At 42.1% G+C, this 19,308-nt stretch overlaps 2 protein-coding genes across 3 annotated transcripts; both read left to right on the plus strand.

The window, feature by feature from the left end:
• Positions 1-291: 291 nt before the first annotated feature.
• On the plus strand, positions 292-11,884 carry mcm7 (minichromosome maintenance complex component 7). Of its 2 annotated transcripts, none has more exons than XM_049586367.1 (15): positions 292-498; positions 2,891-2,970; positions 4,238-4,402; positions 5,167-5,291; positions 5,390-5,570; positions 5,661-5,798; positions 5,918-6,067; positions 6,211-6,325; positions 6,960-7,091; positions 7,398-7,481; positions 7,792-8,003; positions 8,084-8,349; positions 8,438-8,606; positions 9,726-9,835; positions 10,978-11,884. In XM_049586367.1, the coding sequence occupies exons 1-15, from the start codon at positions 468-470 to the stop codon at positions 11,201-11,203; spliced, it is 2,184 nt and encodes a 727-aa protein (XP_049442324.1). In that variant the 5' UTR covers positions 292-467; the 3' UTR covers positions 11,204-11,884. The 2 variants fall into 2 exon arrangements, with proteins under 2 accessions (XP_049442324.1, XP_049442325.1); XM_049586368.1 differs by lacking the exon at positions 292-498 and adding an exon at positions 1,744-2,306.
• Positions 11,885-13,524: 1,640 nt separating this feature from the next.
• On the plus strand, positions 13,525-18,677 carry LOC125895019 (uncharacterized). Its single transcript, XM_049586789.1, has 5 exons — positions 13,525-13,612; positions 15,375-15,437; positions 15,526-15,570; positions 15,655-15,815; positions 17,868-18,677. Exons 1-5 carry the CDS (start codon positions 13,525-13,527, stop codon positions 18,675-18,677), a joined length of 1,167 nt encoding a protein of 388 aa, XP_049442746.1.
• The last annotated feature ends 631 nt before the right edge of the window (positions 18,678-19,308 follow it).

Genomic DNA, 19,308 nt, shown 5'->3' on the forward strand with positions numbered 1-19,308 from the left:
TATAAAAAGTTATATCATGTAAGCTATAAAACGGGGGTGTTTAATACCTGAGTTTTCCCAGGCTTGTTTTGGCCCTGACTCCATGTTCATACAGTGTACAGTGTTTGAGTTCACTGTGGGGTCACTCTGCTGTATGGAATCCAATCATCGACTTTCGCGCCATTCCTGACGAAGAGGGCGGAAGTTTGCCGGGTCACGTGACACGACATCGCCCGCAATTTTCGCGCCACCACAAAAGCCCGCCTCTCCCTGCGGAAAGAAGCGACGCGATTGGCTGCTGCGGACGTCAGACTCGCGCCACTTCTCGCACCGCGACTGGGGAAGAACTGCAAGCTGCGAGTGAATGAATGCAGGTCTGCTGTGATAGTGAAGTGATTAAACCGCGAATTTAAACCGTATTTCAGTCCGGTGGCACCGTCAGGAGTTTGAAATCAAGTTATCTCAGCCGAGGGTCAACGTGTGCAGCCATGGCTCGTAAGGATTATGCGGCAGAGAAAGGTAAGGGGTTAACTTTCACAATAACGGCATGGCAGCAACAGGTTGGCCTGAATGACTGAACTTGCTAAAGCCATTCTCTTAAATGCTCCTTGCAAACGTAAGTTAGTGACTGTATGTCACGGAGTGCGTTTAGTTTCAAGTCGGTTACTCTAGCAATCTCTAACAACTCATTATGTTTGAGCAGTAACGCTACAGAGAAGTCAGTCACTCATCTGATAGTTACTCATTTCTCCCTCTGCACTAACATGTTCGCTTGGACCACAGCCCTTTAAGATATGCGCGTTATTGTGCACTTTTATTGTAACGTTATAGCAAACTAAATCCAGCAACGTTACGTGGGGAACAGATGTTGAAGACGGACGTTGCGCGGACCTGTGAATGTTACCTAACTTGTTAGTAACTAGTTAAGCATTCTCTGTGAGCTTGTGACTGCACAGTGACCCGGATGGAGCCGTTTAAACAAAGGAGCAGGCGCCACTGTGCAAGCACATGTCCAACAATAACTTCAACATGCTAACGTTAAGTTAACGAAGACGGAGCGGAGTTTCCTTGTAGCGACATGTTTCTGTCGTAAAGTTGAAACCGCATGCTCCTGTTTGTTTTATAATATGTAACTTAACGATTTAAACTCGAATAATCGTAACGTTTGGCATCCACATGAGGCTTTCAAGTCAGCGTTACCAGGATGAGGTTACTAGAACAGATATTAGGTTAGCTAGACCGACATGATGTTTAGCTAACGGACGTTATGTTTATCTCGGTTACGTTAAAATCTCCTAGCTTGTTTAGTAACGATGAAACGGCGCTGTATAGGTTAAAATTGGCAAATAAAAAAACACAAATTAGCTGCAAAATTGCCTTTGTCACTCCTTTTAACTATTTAACATCAACAAAATCAATGTTAACGAGTGTTTTAAAGTATAAAAACTAGTATAGTGTTCCAGCAAATCTCCACAAACTAATGTTACTGCTAGCAGACAGACGTTATGTTAGCATGCTAGCAGTTAGCTAGCTCTCCTCAGCGGTTGTAACTGTCAGTTGCACTAGTTATGTGCCATTATGCGTATAGTTTTACTGACTGTCTTAATTAAAATGCTAGCTGGCTAGTTGGCTGCCTTGCTAAAGAGCATTGTGAAAGACTGGTAGGGGTTTGACTCCATGGCGGTTTTAAAACACACTTTATTTGTAGGTTAAATACACGAATATGTGCCAACACTGACTATAACGTTGATAGGCACTCCAACGGAAATGGCATTTTAAAAAAAAAAAAAAATTAACAGCAACGTTACAAGCGCGTGATCGTCCTCTACCTTTCAGTTATAGTTAATTTAATTGCCTTAACGTTTATATCTCTAAAACACTTTTTTATTTTTATTTTTGCCTTTTAACTTAAAACTTTACAACCCGAAACTTAACAATGAGCTGAGCCATCTTCCAATCTGTGAATGCTGCATCACTCAGACGCTTCACTTAGAAGTTGCAATGTATCAACGGTCGGAAACCGTCATCGTTAAACATTAAATCACCGAGCTCTTACCGCATAGAAAATACGTTAAGATTATTAGAAATATGATATCGACGTAGCTGTCTGTGTTGAGCACAACCCCCGCTAACCTGGGCTAACGTTAGAAGATGGCTGGCCGTGGTTTTGAAAACAACAGCCAGGACTATTTTGAAGAGCGGAGGGGGGTCGCGGAGGGATACTCGAGTGACGAGGCACAAAAGCCATGTGCTGCTTTGTTTACAATAACATCCTCGAACAGAGAAATAATAAAGCAGAGCTGCAGATTTTCTGCCACAGCGACAAAGTAAGTGGAGTATTTTAATCGCCGTGCCAGCGCTAGTTTTGTTTCTTGTAACGTGGAATTAAATCTAGTTAGTAGTTGTGTCTGTTTCGAGAAGTGAGGGATATTTTCTCTCTAAAAAAAAAATGGACACTGAACTGAGCGCGCCTGTTGTTGTATTTACATTCTCACCCCGGAGCTATCTGCTGCGTTACGACGGTTATTTTACTCTTAAACTGTGATAGTTGCAACACAGGAGTGGAATTTGGTTCGTGTAGTGCATCAGTGGCAGTTTGTGCTCCACTGTAGTGACTCATCGAGATTACAGGATGCCATGTTACTCAACAAAGGGGGTCGTCGCAGGACAACAAATTAGCTCCCAGTTTGTAGGCCCACTGGTGGTGGTGTCACTAATCAAGCTTTAAAACTCAGAAAGCAGCTTTAATATTCAAACAAACGAAAAGATAACACTGGTAAACAATCATTTCTTTGTGTGAGCATATAGTGAACAAACAATCTCCACCTAGTGTTTGCTGGATGTGGCCTGTGTTTTTCTGCTGTGAAATAATGCTGTGGTGTGTGTGTTGTTTTTTTTGTTTGTGTTGCAGAAAAATGCAAAAGGTTCCTGCAGGAGTTTTACACAGAGGATGACAATGGGAAGAAGGTGTTTAAATATGGAGCTCAACTTGTAAGTATAGTAAACAAAGAGGAAATGAGTTTAGCTTTCAGAAGTGGATGTTTTTGGGTTTGAAGAGTGTGGTTGACTGAAGGATGATACTGTCATACTAACCTGAAAAAATTCAATGGAGGGGTGAATGCTGATGAGTGGAGTATTGTTTTAAGATGGATCCTATTTATTCCTCTTTATTATAATTTGTAGCCACTCTTTGTCACCTTGAACAGTTGTTTCTGAAACAAATGTCTTCAAAACTAGTGTTTCTTTGCATGTTTTAGAACAGGTAATTTCTTTTTTGTATGAAGTGACAACATGGGGCCCCAATGTGGTGTAAAAGATAGTTTAGGCTACCTCACAAGGGTTCAAAATCATGTAGGAAAAAGCAAGCACTCTCAAAGCTAAATACACTCGTAAGGTGCACGGCCAAAAACAGTCAAAAGGGGAAAACTGAACTGAAAAGGACATTTGAGAGTGCTGGCATTTTCCTTTTTTTACCTCATAAAGGTGACCGTGAACCACAATGTCCCCAGTTCTACAAATATACGCTCATGGGTCTTTTGTTGCACCTAATTAAATTTTTTACTGTTGTATTTTTACTACAGCTATCTCATAAAAGCATAAAATGGCCCCAGAATGATAGTAACAAAGTAAAGATTGTTTTTTGATACAGCGGGTATATGCCTTTGGGCTATACCCAATGACTGCAAGGCTAAATATCATCACTGCTTTCTTAAGGGCTGCTCAACTATTGTAAAAATCTTAATCACAATTATTTTGGTCAATATTGAAATCACAGTTATTTAACTCAGTTATTCAAAGGCTCTCCAGCTCCGTCATCTTGCATTGAGGTGAACTAAACCTGCTTCAGCCCTGCTGAGAGAAAGTTTGGGCTTTTAGGGTGGAGTGAAAGCATTCTGCTGTAAAGGAACAGGACTGCGCTTTATTAATAACACAAGACAAAATTAGAGCATCATTGTGGAACAGGATGCAGCACAATAATTGTCTCTTGTCTTATCTTGTCATAATTGCCGAAAACAAATTCCAATAATTTCCCAACCCTGATGTTCTCATGATTACATTATAAAAGATAAACATATCCTCACTTTTATTAAAATGTGTAGTCCAGTGCACTTTGTCACTACATCATAACCAATATCTGTCACAGCACTGTAATGTTTGTGAAAGTGTCAGGGTGTCATTGTTGTGTTACTGAGCCACATCTGTACAGTCTATGTTGTGTACTTACGTGGCTCGACTAATCAGTTGTCTGTGTGTATAGGTGGCGCTGGCCCACAGGGAGCAGGTCTCTTTCTTCGTGGAACTGGACGATGTGGCCGAGGAATACCCTGAGCTGGTTGAGAGCGTCTGCGAGAATGCCAAGCGCTACACAGAACTGTTTGCTGACGCCGTCCACGAGCTGCTGCCAGAGTATAAAGAAAGAGATGTACGTGCATATGCACAGTAGGACATTTATGTATTTCACAGTCCCAGATTTGAATTATGATAAGGTGCCAGGTGGCCCTTCAACCACTTTATAATTCACAGCAAAAAATGATTCACACAGGGATTTTTTTTGTACTTTGAATGTAAATAAGTTGCAAGATAAAAAAAATAATATTAATAGAGATCGTTAATCAAAACAAAAGTGCTAGGGGAGGCTCTCCCTGACTAGAGTCTGGGCAGATTATTTGTATAATATTAATGTTTAAAAATCCCTTTGTCACGCATGGTATCTATGTGTGACTAAGGGATTTTTAACCATGATCAGGGTGCTTCAGATGCCCTTTTTTGACTGCCAGCCCACACACATCATGGACCTCTACACTGAGTAAGCTGGGGCAGACAGTTGCTGTGTATATTTTTTAAGTATTTATTTATTTTTTACAATTACCTTCACCTAGAGTCTTGATCTAGTGCAACACTCCCTTATTTTGTCTTGATTGATAATGGTCGTTTATTTACTTGCCCCTGGCCTCCTATCAATTTGTTAAAAAAAAAAAAAAATGCCCCCCTGGCAGAGCCAGCTGATAATTCCTGTTATAGGGTTCATAAATAAACTTAAAGTATTTTTATCAGACTAGCTGTAGTAAATAGACCAATCAAGTCACAGTATCAAATTTACTTTTTTCAATAGTTCATAGCAAATATGCATCTGTGAAATACTTGTTAATTAGAATGGAAATGCAAAAATACATCTGTCATATCCAGATTGTGGCCAAAGATTCCTTGGACGTGTACATTGAGCACAGGCTGATGATGGAACAGAGGGGTCGCGACCCCGCAGACACTCGAGACCCTCGTAACCAGTACCCACCTGAACTCATGAGAAGATTGTAAGTTGAATCAAAATGGTTCTACTGTTCTGTATTAAATGTTGCATATGCATCTACGCTTGAACACCTTTTTTATGAATGTTATCTTCCTCCCACAGTGAGCTTTATTTTAAGTCTCCCACCACTGGTAAACCTAAAGTGGTGCGTGATGTGCGAGCGGACAGCATCGGGCATCTGGTGGCAGTTCGAGGCATAGTGACCCGCGCCACTGAGGTCAAACCAATGATGGCTGTCGCAACGTACACATGTGACCAGTGTGGTGCCGAGACCTATCAGCCAGTAAGATTTGTTTTATCCTGGAGTCCTTTACATACTGCAACAGTACGCACATTTATCAGGCGTCCCTCATGAATTCCTTCTGTCCTTCAGATCCAGTCTCCCACCTTCATGCCCCTCATCATGTGTCCCAGCCAAGAGTGCGTCACCAACAAATCTGGAGGTCGACTCTACCTGCAGACCAGAGGCTCCAAATTTGTCAAGTTCCAGGAGCTGCGTATTCAGGAACATGTAAGGAGCTATAAACGACAATCATTCACTGTCACCGTATGTCGTTACCATACATTGTGGTGTTGTCGCAATCTCGGCAAGTTTACTTTTTCTCATGAGTGTCTACCGTCATCCTTCAGAGTGACCAGGTGCCAGTTGGAAATATTCCAAGAAGCATGTCCATTTATGCCCGCGGAGAAAACACACGTCTTGCCCAGCCAGGAGACCACGTAGCCATCACCGGAGTCTTCCTCCCTCTGCTGCGCACAGGCTTCAGGCAGGCTACTCAGGTATGTTTGTGGCTTTAACTTGAATTTAGGATTTGTCTGTTTTATACCACATAGCAACAGGCATTAAATTTTGTTCCCCCTGTACATCAGCTGTCCATCACCCTAAAATGTTTCCTGTCCTAATTTGGCTCTGGTTATTTCAGGGTCTCCTGTCAGAAACATTCCTGGAGGCTCATAGCATCACTCTAATGAACAAGACAGAGGACGATGAGCTCGGCAATGACGATCTGTCTGAGGAGGAGCTGCGCAGCATCACAGGTTGGAGCACTTCCACACAAATAATTTTTCATTTTAAAACTATCTGTACACACCAGCATTAAAGAACCATTTCAGAAATAATCGCTGTCCATACTAAGACACCTGAAAACTTGTATTGCATGACTATTCATGTAAACTGGGCATGTGCTTGCTGATGTAAACAGGATGCAGATTGTCTACTCTGCTGTTAGCTAATCGGTTACAGAAAATACTAAAGAGATGGCGAAAAGTAAGACCAGAGATTCTTAGCGTGGGCCATCGGCAAGGTTAAACCATGTCTAAGGCAGTAAGTGCAGTAGAAAATGGGTGTGAGTCATTGCAAAGCAAATTTGGTGGCACAGAGGACGCCATGGCATTGCAAAAATACACACATGTGAAGGATAAAATCACAAAAGCTTTGAAGGCCTAGCCCTAATATTTTGGCTTAACAAGTTGTGACTGGTTAGACTCATGTGGGAAGCAAACGTGGGTGTCTCATCATGGTTTTAAAAGTACGTTTTCATTTTAAAATGTGTGTGATGGCTGGACTTTAGCAGAATGAGACTATATCAACCTGTATGAATGCCAAAATCGGACATTGCTGATCATTTCCTCTGCCCTTTTTCTAACTGAAGTGATGTATCATCTGTTACAGAGGAAGGATTTTATGAGAAACTAGCCGGCTCAATTGCACCAGAGATCTATGGACATGAAGACGTAAAGAAGGCTCTGCTCCTGCTGCTGGTTGGAGGAGTGGAACAGGCACCCAAAGGCATGAAGATCAGAGGTGAGCGCTGACTCAGGTCATTTGATCTGTTACTTAACAATAGACAATGGATTAGAGACTGTTTATCTAAATTCATTGTCCCAGGAGCAAATCATAACCCAAAAATACATTGTCATACTGTTGCATGCATCCCATGGGATATACCTTCTTGTTTAGGTTAGGGTGATAACACTACCAATTTTGTACATATAACAAACACCTTTTATCAATATGTTCGAGTGTTTCTAAATCCCAAAGCATTTCCCTTTCTGTGAAATTTTGTAATAACTGAATGCTTTTCCTGTTTTGGCTCCTCTCTCTCTTAAGGCAACATAAACATCTGCCTGATGGGAGACCCAGGAGTCGCCAAGTCCCAGCTGCTGTCCTACATTGACCGTCTGGCTCCTCGAAGTGAGTACAGTCATGTTAGTGGGAGTAACAGTCCTGCATCTGGTTTAATATTTTATCCAGTGAGGCATTTTCTTTCCATTACGTGGTGAAATATTAACTTTTGATGTGATGTTGTGAGTGGAGAAGAGTTGAGGCAGGTTTCAGACACAGTAGTTTTGCCTGCTTATTCTTGTAGTTTCCATTTTTATTAACAAGCTGACGCCAGTATCTGAATGTTTTGGGCATTGTTTGTTATTTAAATACAAAATATATGAAGCTGCCATTTCATCCAGGTTTGCTCACTGTGTCCCGTCCTCTCTCTGATCTTCAGGCCAGTACACAACAGGTCGCGGTTCATCTGGTGTCGGTCTGACTGCCGCAGTGATGCGTGACCCTCTGACTGGAGAGATGACCCTGGAAGGTGGAGCCTTGGTGCTAGCGGACCTGGGCATCTGCTGCATTGATGAGTTTGACAAGATGGCTGACGCTGACCGCACAGCCATCCACGAGGTGATGGAGCAGCAGACCATCTCCATCGCTAAGGTAACGAGAACCGCACTGATAGTTAAAGTACTTGCATTTAATGCTTGTGTCACATCGTTACTAATGTTACTCCTCTACAGGCCGGCATCATGACCTCCCTCAACGCCCGCTGCTCCATTCTAGCAGCAGCCAACCCTGCATATGGCCGCTACAATCCCCGGAAGAGCATTGAGCAGAACATTCAGCTGCCAGCTGCTCTGCTCTCCCGTTTCGACCTGCTCTGGCTGATCCAGGACAAGCCGGACGCCGACTCTGACCTGCGTCTGGCCCAGCACATCACCTACGTCCACCAGCACTGCCGCCAGCCGCCCACTCACTTCACCCCCATTGACATGAAGCTGATGAGGTGATAATGATCTGCAATATATTTCAAAATATCTAACCTACTAATGCACAAAACAGCTTTGTCTAAACAAAAATCTGAATCCCTTCAGGCGTTACGTTGCAGTGTGTAAGAAGAGGCAGCCTGTGGTGCCCGAGTCGCTGGCTGATTACATCACCGCTGCTTATGTTGAGATGAGGAAAGAGGCCCGAGTCAGCAAGGACACTACCTTCACCTCTGCCCGTACCCTCCTCTCCATCCTCCGTCTCTCCACTGCCCTGGTGAGAACTACATGTCAACTGCTTAATGTCCTTAATGGTACCATCGAATTTGTAGTGTGCCAGATAACACGGTTCCCACAAGTCCTGGAAAATTATGTCAGCGTTCTCCTTTTTTGTTTAGCTGACAATGAAGTATTAAGCTATCAGAGTTGCCCAAAACCGATAATGCTCACCGATGGTGATGATCGTCCTTGTGTGTCGTCATCAATAGTCTAGTGTGCGATAAAGTGCTTACAGTGCAGGTAGTGACGATAACCTGGCCTACTGCAGTGTGAGCACTTCTTTCCCACGCTGGACAGAAGATCTCCAGTCAACACCGGAGATTTCATCATCTTCATTCCTCATCATGACTCAGCAGCAGATCAGATAAATGTATGCATGTGTTTTTCAACTGTTTTAGTGTTAGTTTTCTAAGAAGGCATCAAAAGAAGAGTTTATTTCCTGGACTGAGTGTTTAATTTTAATCTGGTGTCGGCCTCTGGGTGTCAAAAGTGCTGTTTGTGCAGGTAGCAGTCATCCACCTACTGCAAAACCAGCACTTCAGGCAGACAGGTTGGCAATGTGCTGCACACAGATGGCCACAAGGGGGCAAACTGCAACCATCCCTGTGTGAAAGAAAACCTGCTTGAATGTAAATCAAGAATGTGTTTATTTGCACCATATGGACTGAACTCTGCGTTTGTTCAGATGCTGCAGGTGGATAATGGTCATGAGTGAGGTGCAGAGGAAGGTTTGTCTGATCCTGGCCAGCTTTGCAGGGTGGGCAGTCAGCCTGTGCGCGTTCGGAGCAGCTGTGCAAACCCATGCAAAACTGACCATGGCCAGAGCCGTCATCAGTATGTTCGACATAAAATTTAGAGAATCTGGGAAGTGTATCATGTTTGGTGTTTGGATTTCAACCTGTAGAGAGACTAGCTGGTGTTGAGAGGCGGAGACTTGGGCAATTGCCGGCCATCCCAGAGGGCATTGCACTTGTCTCGGTCTGACAGTGCCGGCACAGCGCAGCCGTCGTAATCAAGACAGATCTGCTGTCATCTAAATCTCCACTGTGATACACATTTCTTTAATCCTCCATCTCAATCACAATCCCCGCTCTTTCCTTTTGTCGCCTCTCTGCAGGCTCGCCTTCGCATGATGGACACAGTGGAAAAGGAAGACGTCAACGAGGCGATGAGACTGATGGAGATGTCAAAGGATTCACTCCAAGCTGACAAGTCCAGCACCACACGGTTAGTGTTAACACTCTGTTAAAGGTAGCGTTTGTTCAGCTCCTGCTTTACGTAACATGAGTGACCGGATGTCGTCTGAGCTGGAAGCTGCTTTTATGAGTTCCTCCTCTGCCTGTAACAGTAGCTGCATATCCTGCAGGAAGCTGTAAAAGCTCTCTGGATTTTTATGGAGCTCTCTTCACACGGAAGCATGTTCACTGAGGCAGGCGTCGAAACCTGTGACGTGTTAACACCCCCTAAACATATACTGTTCCCTGTGCTTTTAAAGTTTGAGGAGGCTTTGTACAACAATATGAGGGTGAGAAAGACGTGTCTTTAAATGGCATCAGATTCACCAATAAGCACTTTTAACGTCAGGTTACGTTTTCCCCCTGCATTAAAATAATTGCCATACAAATAAGGCATAATGTGCTTTTTCACTGAAAGTTTACGGTTTTCCCATGGTCATTCATTTTCCAGGCCTGGAAAAGTCATGGAACTTCCTAAAATCATGGAAAGATTTGGAAAAGTGGTGGAATTTTGTTGTGTTGTGTGGATAAACTTCCACATAATGTAATATAACGGCAAGTTTGTTTTCTGTAGCTGTCGATGCAGCAAAGCTCTAGTATGCATCAGTGCATGACAATGTTTTGTTCACCATCACTACACTTCATTTTCTCCCTGCGTTCAATCTCTCATCTATGCCAGCAAGCTGAAATTATGTTTGAAAAGTTATGAAAAAGCTGTGAAATTTTGTCAATAGGATGTGTGGGAACCCCGGTTTTAAAAGACCGAGATTGCATTCATGTCTTCATTTTGAGATCGAAGTTGGAGGCAGATATTTAGTTAACCCCAGTTGCAACGCATACCCCTGATCAGGATCACTTGTAAGGAAGTCATAAGCCCAGTTCAGACCGAAGATTTGCGACGAGAAAGGCTGAAACAGGCAACTCCTTGCAAATTGTCGCTCTGCAACGTTGTAAAAGCCTGTCAGTTCACACCAATGTAACTAGATGAGATGGTGTATCATCTCTATGCGACAGCTCTTTGTACTTCTTTTCACTCTTTACAGGTTCCATTTTTAAATCATTAAATTGATGTTCGACTCAATCATGCTGGTTCCGGGGTCTAAAAGTCTCAAACGCTCAATCCTTTCTCTACAGGACTCAGCGCCCAGCCGACGTCATCTTCTCTCTGGTGCGTGAGCTCTCCACGGAGGGCGTGGCGGGCCGCGGTGGAGCCGGCGGGGTGGTTCGCATGTCTGAAGCAGAACAGCGCTGCGTCTCTCGTGGCTTCACCCCGGCCCAGTTCCAGGAGGCGTTGGAAGAGTACGAGGAGCTGAACGTGTGGCAGGTGAACCAGGCTCGCACCCGCATCACCTTTGTCTGAAGAAACTTGGGACACTTTCCTGCACGCTGTTTCAGCCACCCGAGGGGAAAACTTCACTGTGGGCTTTCTACAGACTCATACTGGGGCTCTGCATTTTTCCTCCTTCAGCATTTTGTAACCTGGACGTTTTTTTAAGCATGACCATTACGCAAGAATCCCTGCTGTCGGAGATCCATAGCTTTTTTTTTTTTTTATGTATCACGATTCCTGTTCACCAGTAAATCTCTTGTAAATATGTATGTCAGAATTTGGATTGTGTAGCATCTGCAGTTTAGAGCTTAAAGCTTCTAGTTCCTCTGACATGGAGCATTTCTGTACATTTTATACGCTGTAATGCAAAATTAGGCCATATAAATTAACGTTGAGCCTTGTATTGTGACATATAGTTATAATAAATTGATGGTTCAGTAATGCTATGCTTGCTGTGGATGATTTGGACTCAGTGTGCACATGTATGAAAGTGCTAGTGTGCCACAATCACGCCTGAACACCTGGTTTGGTACCAGAGCAGCCATTTTGACATAATTGTTGCTTTCAGTAAAACATGCTCGTAAAACGTGTACACACACACAGTTACAACTAACAATTATTTTAATTATTGTTTAGTCTATAAATGCATGAAACATCTGCAATTTCCTAAAAGCCAAAGGCTGTGTCTTTTAAATATTAATGTGTAGTTCAGTGCTGCAGTGATGTCATTCTTTGAGATTTTGTGTCCTGATTAATTATTGATTTAGTCTAATGAGAAGAAGAACATGTTAAATGCTAGCAGTCAGAAGTTCCCAGAGTACAAGTTATGGGGTTTAAGTATTTTGTTTTGTCTGACCAGCAGTTTAAAACCCAAAGACGTTCAGTTTACTGTCACATTAAACAAAGAAATGCTGAAAATCTTAACAGTTAAGATGCTATAAATAGGTAACATTTGCTTGTTTTTTACCAGTGTTCCCACAGAACCTTTAAGTCTTAAAATACACTGAATTCATAGATGTAAAAATAAGGTGTTAATTGTTCAACTTCTCACAGTTGTTGAAAACCTAGAAAAGTAATGGAGTTTCACACATTTTCCAAGCCTGGGAAAGTCAGAATTAATATAAATGATGGAAAGTTTTGGGAAAGTAATGGAATATTGTTGAGTGTAATCACATTGTTGCAGCGATCTTTTGTGGATAACTTTCCACTGAATGTAACATAACAGCAAATTTGTTTTCTTTAGCTGTCAGTGAAGCACTAATATGTGTGTATGTGATGTTTGGTGGACCATTGCATATGTTTCTTTCTCTCCCCTTGTTTCAACTTTCCCTTCATATATGCCAGCTTACTGAAATTATGTTTGAATAGAGTTTTTTCTAAACAAGGTATTTCTATTGGTGATTTAATAAAGACGTACAGAGTATTAATACACAAACACAGAACCAGTAAGGACAACAAACAACCCCACCCACCCATCAACCCAGGAACAAACAGAGAAAGCTAGACCAGTCAGAGGAAATCTGATAGACGAGAAAGAAAAAGGAAAAATAAAAACAAATTAATTTAAAAAATGTGTATATATTTATTTAAAAAAGGGGGAAAAATAACCACATAAAATTGTGTAAGATAAGTAGGGGAGTATTGTGTGTTTCATTAAATTTTTTCAGCTTCTATATTTGTCACAAACATTTAAAATGGCTGCCAGGTGGCAAAGAAGCGTGCTGGTGATCCTTTAATAAAACAGATTTTCTCCAGTTGTAAATGATGCATAACGTCTTTGACCCAGTGTCCATATGTTGGAGGTGAAGAGTCCTTCCATTTAGCCCTCTGGCCAGAAGTGAGCAGAAAGACAATTTCCACTTGGGCTTGACTTAAGGTAACACCTAGAGGAGTTACTCCAAATATTGGCAAGGCAAGTTTGGCAAAAAATTAAATCATTATGGATCCTTGAAAAGTCATGGAAAAGTTTTGAAATTAAAAAATGTCTTAATCAAGTTACAAAAGTTTTTATTCCAAGACATGGAAAACAGGATTTTACTTTTTGTTTTTCTGGCATTGCATTAAAAAATCTCACAATAATCTGTAATGTCTACTTTTTAAAAATAACTTACACAATGTCTGTCAGCAGAATGCCTTATTTTAAAAGGCACCTTTCAAAACACCCAAGGTCACTTTACAGAGTGTAAAAATAACATACAAATCAAGATGTGTGAATTGGGCAGATGTTGCTGTGATAAAATCAGTCAGACTGTTAAATAGGAAAGGGGGTGGCAGGCAGAGGGTACAGTCAGTGTATAAGTGCATACGTCAATTTGAACAGGTGGGTTTTGAGATGTGATCTGAAGGATGTGATGTCGGAGAGCTGGATGTGTGGATGTAGGGAGTTCCAGAGCCTCGGGGCAGTGCAGCTGAAAGCCCTGACACACATGGTGCTGAGGCGTGAGGGGGGAATGGTCAGGAGAACAGCCCTATGTTTTGTTGGCACAAGGAGAGGCGTACAAGGCTCTGTGTATTTTATGCAACAAGTTTTTCAAAGTCGTCACGATGTGAATGAAAGCAGAGAAATCCAGCATGCAGGATGAGAAAATGAGAAACACAAAATCACCAAGAAATCTCACCAACAAACACCAGATGTGGTTCTACCCTCGTCTCTGCCATGAGACAAAAGATTTTTTTTAAAAACAAGGTTATTTTTATTGATAATTCAATAACAGGCACAGAGCATCAACAAACACAACAACAAACACATACCCATCAACCCAGGAACAGACAGAGAAAGCCAGACCAGCAAAAGGAAATCCAAAAGACAAGAATGAGAAAAAAAAAATGAAAAAGAATTAAAAATACAAACAATTAAATAAAAAAAAAGGACAAATTAATGAACTTGTGTGACAAGATTTTTCCGTTTCCATATTTGCTACAAAAAAGAAAAATGGCTGCCAGGTGCAATAAAAGTGTTATGTTTTATGTCACAATAAACTTTTGGACAAAATTGTCCCTGACCAGAAGTAGTTGATGTAAGCTCAAGTTTTTTATTTTTTCTTCAAATTTGGCTATTGTAAAATTGTTCTTTTTTTGTGGTCATATGTAAATCTGGATAAACTCAAAGTGGAAGTAACAAGTCTTAAATGTAACTTGCCTTAAGCTGTAGGAACCTGTTAGTGCTTGAGAAGTGACAAATCGATTAGTAGAAGATTAATTTTCCTAAATTCAACCAGTGTTAAGCAAGTAAAAATGATTTACTGTGACTGTTTGTTGTATAGTCAGGGCACTTAGATATGTGAACATGCATTAACTGTATGACATGTAGTATGACAGCAACACATAATGCAGGCTTGGTCCAATTCTAAGTGTTTAAAATGTAGTGGCGAACATGCTGAGACCAAAAAATAAGCCTCTTTGTGTCTCTGTGAGTTGATAACACGTCCTGTCAGAAAATCAGGTGTTCTCTGGGTAAAAATAACCACCTCCTAGAGCTGACAGCGTTTCAGAAAAACTCATTATAAATGTACATTTAAGGCCGTGCAGGTCATTATCTATGATTTTTACTGTCTTTCTGGCCGAGATACCGTGTTAGTCGGCAGCATTTTCCCCCACGGTTGCAGTGGTCCCAGCAGGTGTTGCTTTCCTCACAGACTTAATGGGGAGTTTCCATTTGAAGTCTGTTGTCTTTATGACTTTGCTGCTGAAAGCGCAGGGGCTTTTATTCCTAATTGGCGCCAAAGGGCCCATATTAAACCGTATTAAGGGAGAGGAGGAGACGAGAGGTTTGGGTCACAGTTGGTGGAGTCCTATTGGACGGGGAGTAATGTTTCAGGGGGTCTGACACACAGAGCTGTATTTAACCCACTTGGCCCTGTCAGTGCAGTGAAGACCGCTTCCTGAGCCAGGTGAGTGAAACACTGTGTGATGATCTTCGTCTTCGTCTTTGAAACAATCTTCAAAGTTTTCTTCATCTATATTATATTCAAATTGTGGGGAAAAAGCCTCAATTTTAAGAAAATTCAATGTGAAAAGGACCAAGAAGTTACCTACATACCCTTTAAAATGTGTTTTTCTTTGTGGGTTTTCATGTAAAAATATCAGGAAGTTTGTTTTAAAATGATTACATATCATATTTCTTGTTGTAGTAATCAATTAGCATTGATTCCCTAAATTGTACAAACATATTTGTGCCATGAACTTCCTCTCTGTGTTGCAGGGTTCGAGATGGTTTCGTCATTATGGCTGGCAGGGGCACTCTGCTGTCTGACGCTGCTCCCAGGTCAGTTCTGATACTTCATTGTTCACCTGCTTATAAACAAAAATGTGTCTCAAACATGACGATAACCATCTGATTTGTCTCCTTGCAGACCTGCTGGAGGCCAAATCTTTGTTAAACACCATCAAGCAGGAAGGTAAGAGCAGATCTTAAACACCTTCAATAACTGTTGAAGTATTTTATCTCTGAAGGAACTGAGCATCATCTCCTCTGTTGACAGAGATGGTACCTGTCAGTAACATTGGTATTGACTCAGAGAAAGCAAACGCCTTTCTGACTCACTCCAGACCGAAGCGTAACGCAGACCCAAGGTGGTACAGAGGAAACCCAGACTTCCAGGCTTACTACCGCTACTACAGCAGCATCGGACACACTGAGGGGGTAAATACAGTGCTATTACATACTACATGTAAAGATATGATAGTCTGTGAATGGATAAGTGTCAACATTCTGACTCTGGGAGACTCCAGTGAGGATCATACATCTAACTCTGGTAATATGACACTCAGAATAATCAAGTAAGCAGAATGCACACTGTAAATCCAGTGATTCTGATCATTAACGTCAGTTATCTACAGACTGGATCCAAAAACATTAAAGATTCAAGACGTTTTTTTAGATTATTGCATTCAAAAGAAATATATTTGACCTATGGGCTTTCACATATCCCAGTAAATCCATTATTTAGTGGTATTCACTATCTGTGGTGCCCCTCCAGAATCTTTTGTCTTGATGACCTTGTCTCTGCATTTTTGTCTTTCTGCTGTTTAAAGCTACAAACTCTCTTAAAGTCTTTAAAAATTGTAACTCTCAGTGAAACTACTCATTTAACACATCTTAAAGGAACACTTTAGCCCCAAATGATCATTTGTTTATCGCTTACTCACCTCATGTTAAACTGAAATCGGAAAGAAAACTGTTTTGTTTTTTTGTTTTTTTATAAAGATGCCTCCACTGTAAACGAAGAATCCAAAAACTGAGAAACTTCTTGATGAATTGAAGTATGGGGGGCCACAAAACTATTTCAGAACATCACAGCAGTTTAATCCAAGTCTCAATTATCCATTCATATCCTCAGTACCTCCCAAACACACGCATTTTTGCTAAAACCTTAAATTTAAAACACTTTGGGATAAACCATCTCACACACAGAAGAGTAGTGCACCTGTCTGTTAATGTGGAAGTGTCTGTGTTTGGAAAGAACTGAGGATATGACTGGATGAATGAGACTTGGATTATACTGCACAAGGTTTGTCAGAGTTAGTAAATGCATGTCTTGATATAGTTTTGCTCTTAAATGCGTTCCCCCTCTACTCCAGGTTATCAAAAAAGAGGCAGGCATAGAGGCATTCAAGAAAAGGTTTTCTTCCTGAATTCAATGTAACACAGGTGATTAACTGGCTGATCATCTGAGGGGCGAAGTATCCCCAAAGCTAAGTTTGGTCCACATACCGATTGTAAAAGAAAAATGATGAGTAGTACAAAAGTTACTTACCTGACTGGGCGGATGCTCACTGAGGAGATGAGATCTATTCCCCCTTCTTTAGTACTGTTTTTGGGGGGTAGCATTTTTTCTTGATGAGTCAGTGGACAGTAGAGATCTTACAGGAAATCAGGGGAGAGTTTAGGGATGAAATGCTCCTTCACTCAAACCAGGAATGTTCAAATTACATGGTCAGCAGCATCGTCTGAATATTTAAAACCTAAACCTGTGGCACTGTCTCAACTTTGATTTTTTGATGTTGAGTATTTTGCTGAACTGCACAGTTCCTACTTTTGAATATTAGTCATAAGATAAAGGTTATAATGTCACTTTAAATCATATTGTGTTGCTGACTTTCAGAATGAACTTATCTGAATTCATTAAGTAAAATAAAACAGGAGTATTTAGAAATAATATTCTACTAGGACTGCAACTAACAATTATTTTCATTGTCTGTTGATCCGTTATTTATTTTCTTGATTAATCCACTCATCGTTTGGTCAATAAAACTTGAACAAGCGTGGCTTTGCAATAGCTGCGACCTCCATACCAAGTTTCAGCCTCCCAGGGCAAAAACAATGGTGCCCAAAGGGTGGAGAAGTTTTTGTCAACCAACCCACAGCGAGCTGTAGAGCTGCTGGTTGCAGCTAAAAATGTGTATCAGTGTTTCCCAAAGCTGGAGATGATGTCCTCAAATATCAAAGAACTTCAGTTTACTGTCAGAGAGTAAAGAAACCACATTTGTCACATTTAAGAAGCTGGAATCAGAAAATTTTGACTTTTTTTTTCATTAAAACATGACTCAAACTGAGTAATCGATTATCACACTGATTGGCAATTGATTTAATAGTTTACAACTAGTCTATTAATCGTTGCAGCTCTATAGTCTACGTTGGTTATCCCTTTTAAAGTCCCTAATTTTTTTCTGTTCCTTCCCCTCCTCCTCTCAGCTCTATGAAATCGACAAGCTGCGGATGCTCTACCAGCAGATGAGGTACCTGGAGCACACCTACGGCCCCAACGCCTCCTATTTCCAGAGCAAACTGGGCGTGCCAATGATCATGTGCGACCCAGCCACAGACAAGAAGTGCAAAGTCGTTCCTCCTCCTCCTCCGATGAAAGGAGTCCCAAAGCCCACAGAGCCCCCAGCGACCCCTCCTCCTCTCCCTCCTGCTCCATCCATCTCCCAGGCTGACGTGCTCTACCTGTGCAACAAGAAAGACCCCCTCTGTAAGCCCCACATCGTCTACATGCCCACCGGCTCCGTGCCTGTGCTCTGCGACCCCCGCTACCACCCCCACTGCACCCCTCAGAAAGCTCCAGCTCCCGTCGCAGTGCCCCAACTTCCTCCCCCTCCACCGAAGAAGTCCGCTCCGCCTCCACCTCCACCGGTCCTCGTCAAGAAGACTGTCCCAGTCCCCATCCGCACCTTCAAGGGCATGGAGTACGACTGTGACCCCTACTGGGACCCCGACTGCCTGATTGACCACCCACCCAGGCCCATGAAGGGGAAGGTGGTGGTCCCCCCGCCGCCGCCACCACCCCCTCCTGTGGAGGAGGAAAAGGAAGAGGAACCAGTGGAAGAGCCAGCTCCCCCTGCTCCCCCCATCGAGAAGAAAAAAACCCTCGGCTACCCTTACCCTTACTTTTACCCTGTGCCCTACGACCCCCGGGATGATCTGTACGACCCGGTCCGCTTCCAGTACCCACAGCCTGCTGCTGCCGCAGACGAGCCTGCAGAGTCAGGCCACAGTCAGTAAGACATCAGGATGTGTCGGAGGTATTGTCACTTAAATGAAACAGACTTGGAGTGAAAACAAGTTGAACATTTTCGTATTTTGAGGGATTCTAACATCTTGCAAATGTCCTGTCATGGAATACAACCTGTACTACAGCATTGACAAGTTGCAGTATTTGTATTATAAACTTTAATAAATTGACAACTGTTTATGTATCACTGTCAATAACTACAAAAAGGAGTTTTCAGTCAACACAAGCATGTAATGCAAATGATTTTTGATGAATGAGCTAATAAAGTGTCACAAAACAGTTTCTCATCAGTGAATGAGTTGTATTTGGGATCTGAATATACCTAAAAGGTGCAAGAAGACAGAAGGAAAAGAAAATGTTGGCTCCTCCCACTGCCACATGGCAGGTAGAAGCAGACTAGTAAAAAGGAAGTGCCAACTTGCAGGCTGGGGGGTCATTATGTCTGGTTCTGCTGTACATTTAATACCCATAAAAACGCTGCCTCCTGTTAGACCTCCAACTCTGGAGCTATAACTCCCCCCTGCACCCCTTTTCCTGCCACGTGTGCCTGTCTGTTCAAACCTCCAAAGGCAATCGAACAGCAGGAACACAACTTCAAAAGACGAGCTAACTGCAAACACT

Source organism: Epinephelus fuscoguttatus, linkage group LG9 (assembly GCF_011397635.1).
Source record: "Epinephelus fuscoguttatus linkage group LG9, E.fuscoguttatus.final_Chr_v1".
Classification (NCBI taxonomy): domain Eukaryota; kingdom Metazoa; phylum Chordata; class Actinopteri; order Perciformes; family Serranidae; genus Epinephelus; species Epinephelus fuscoguttatus.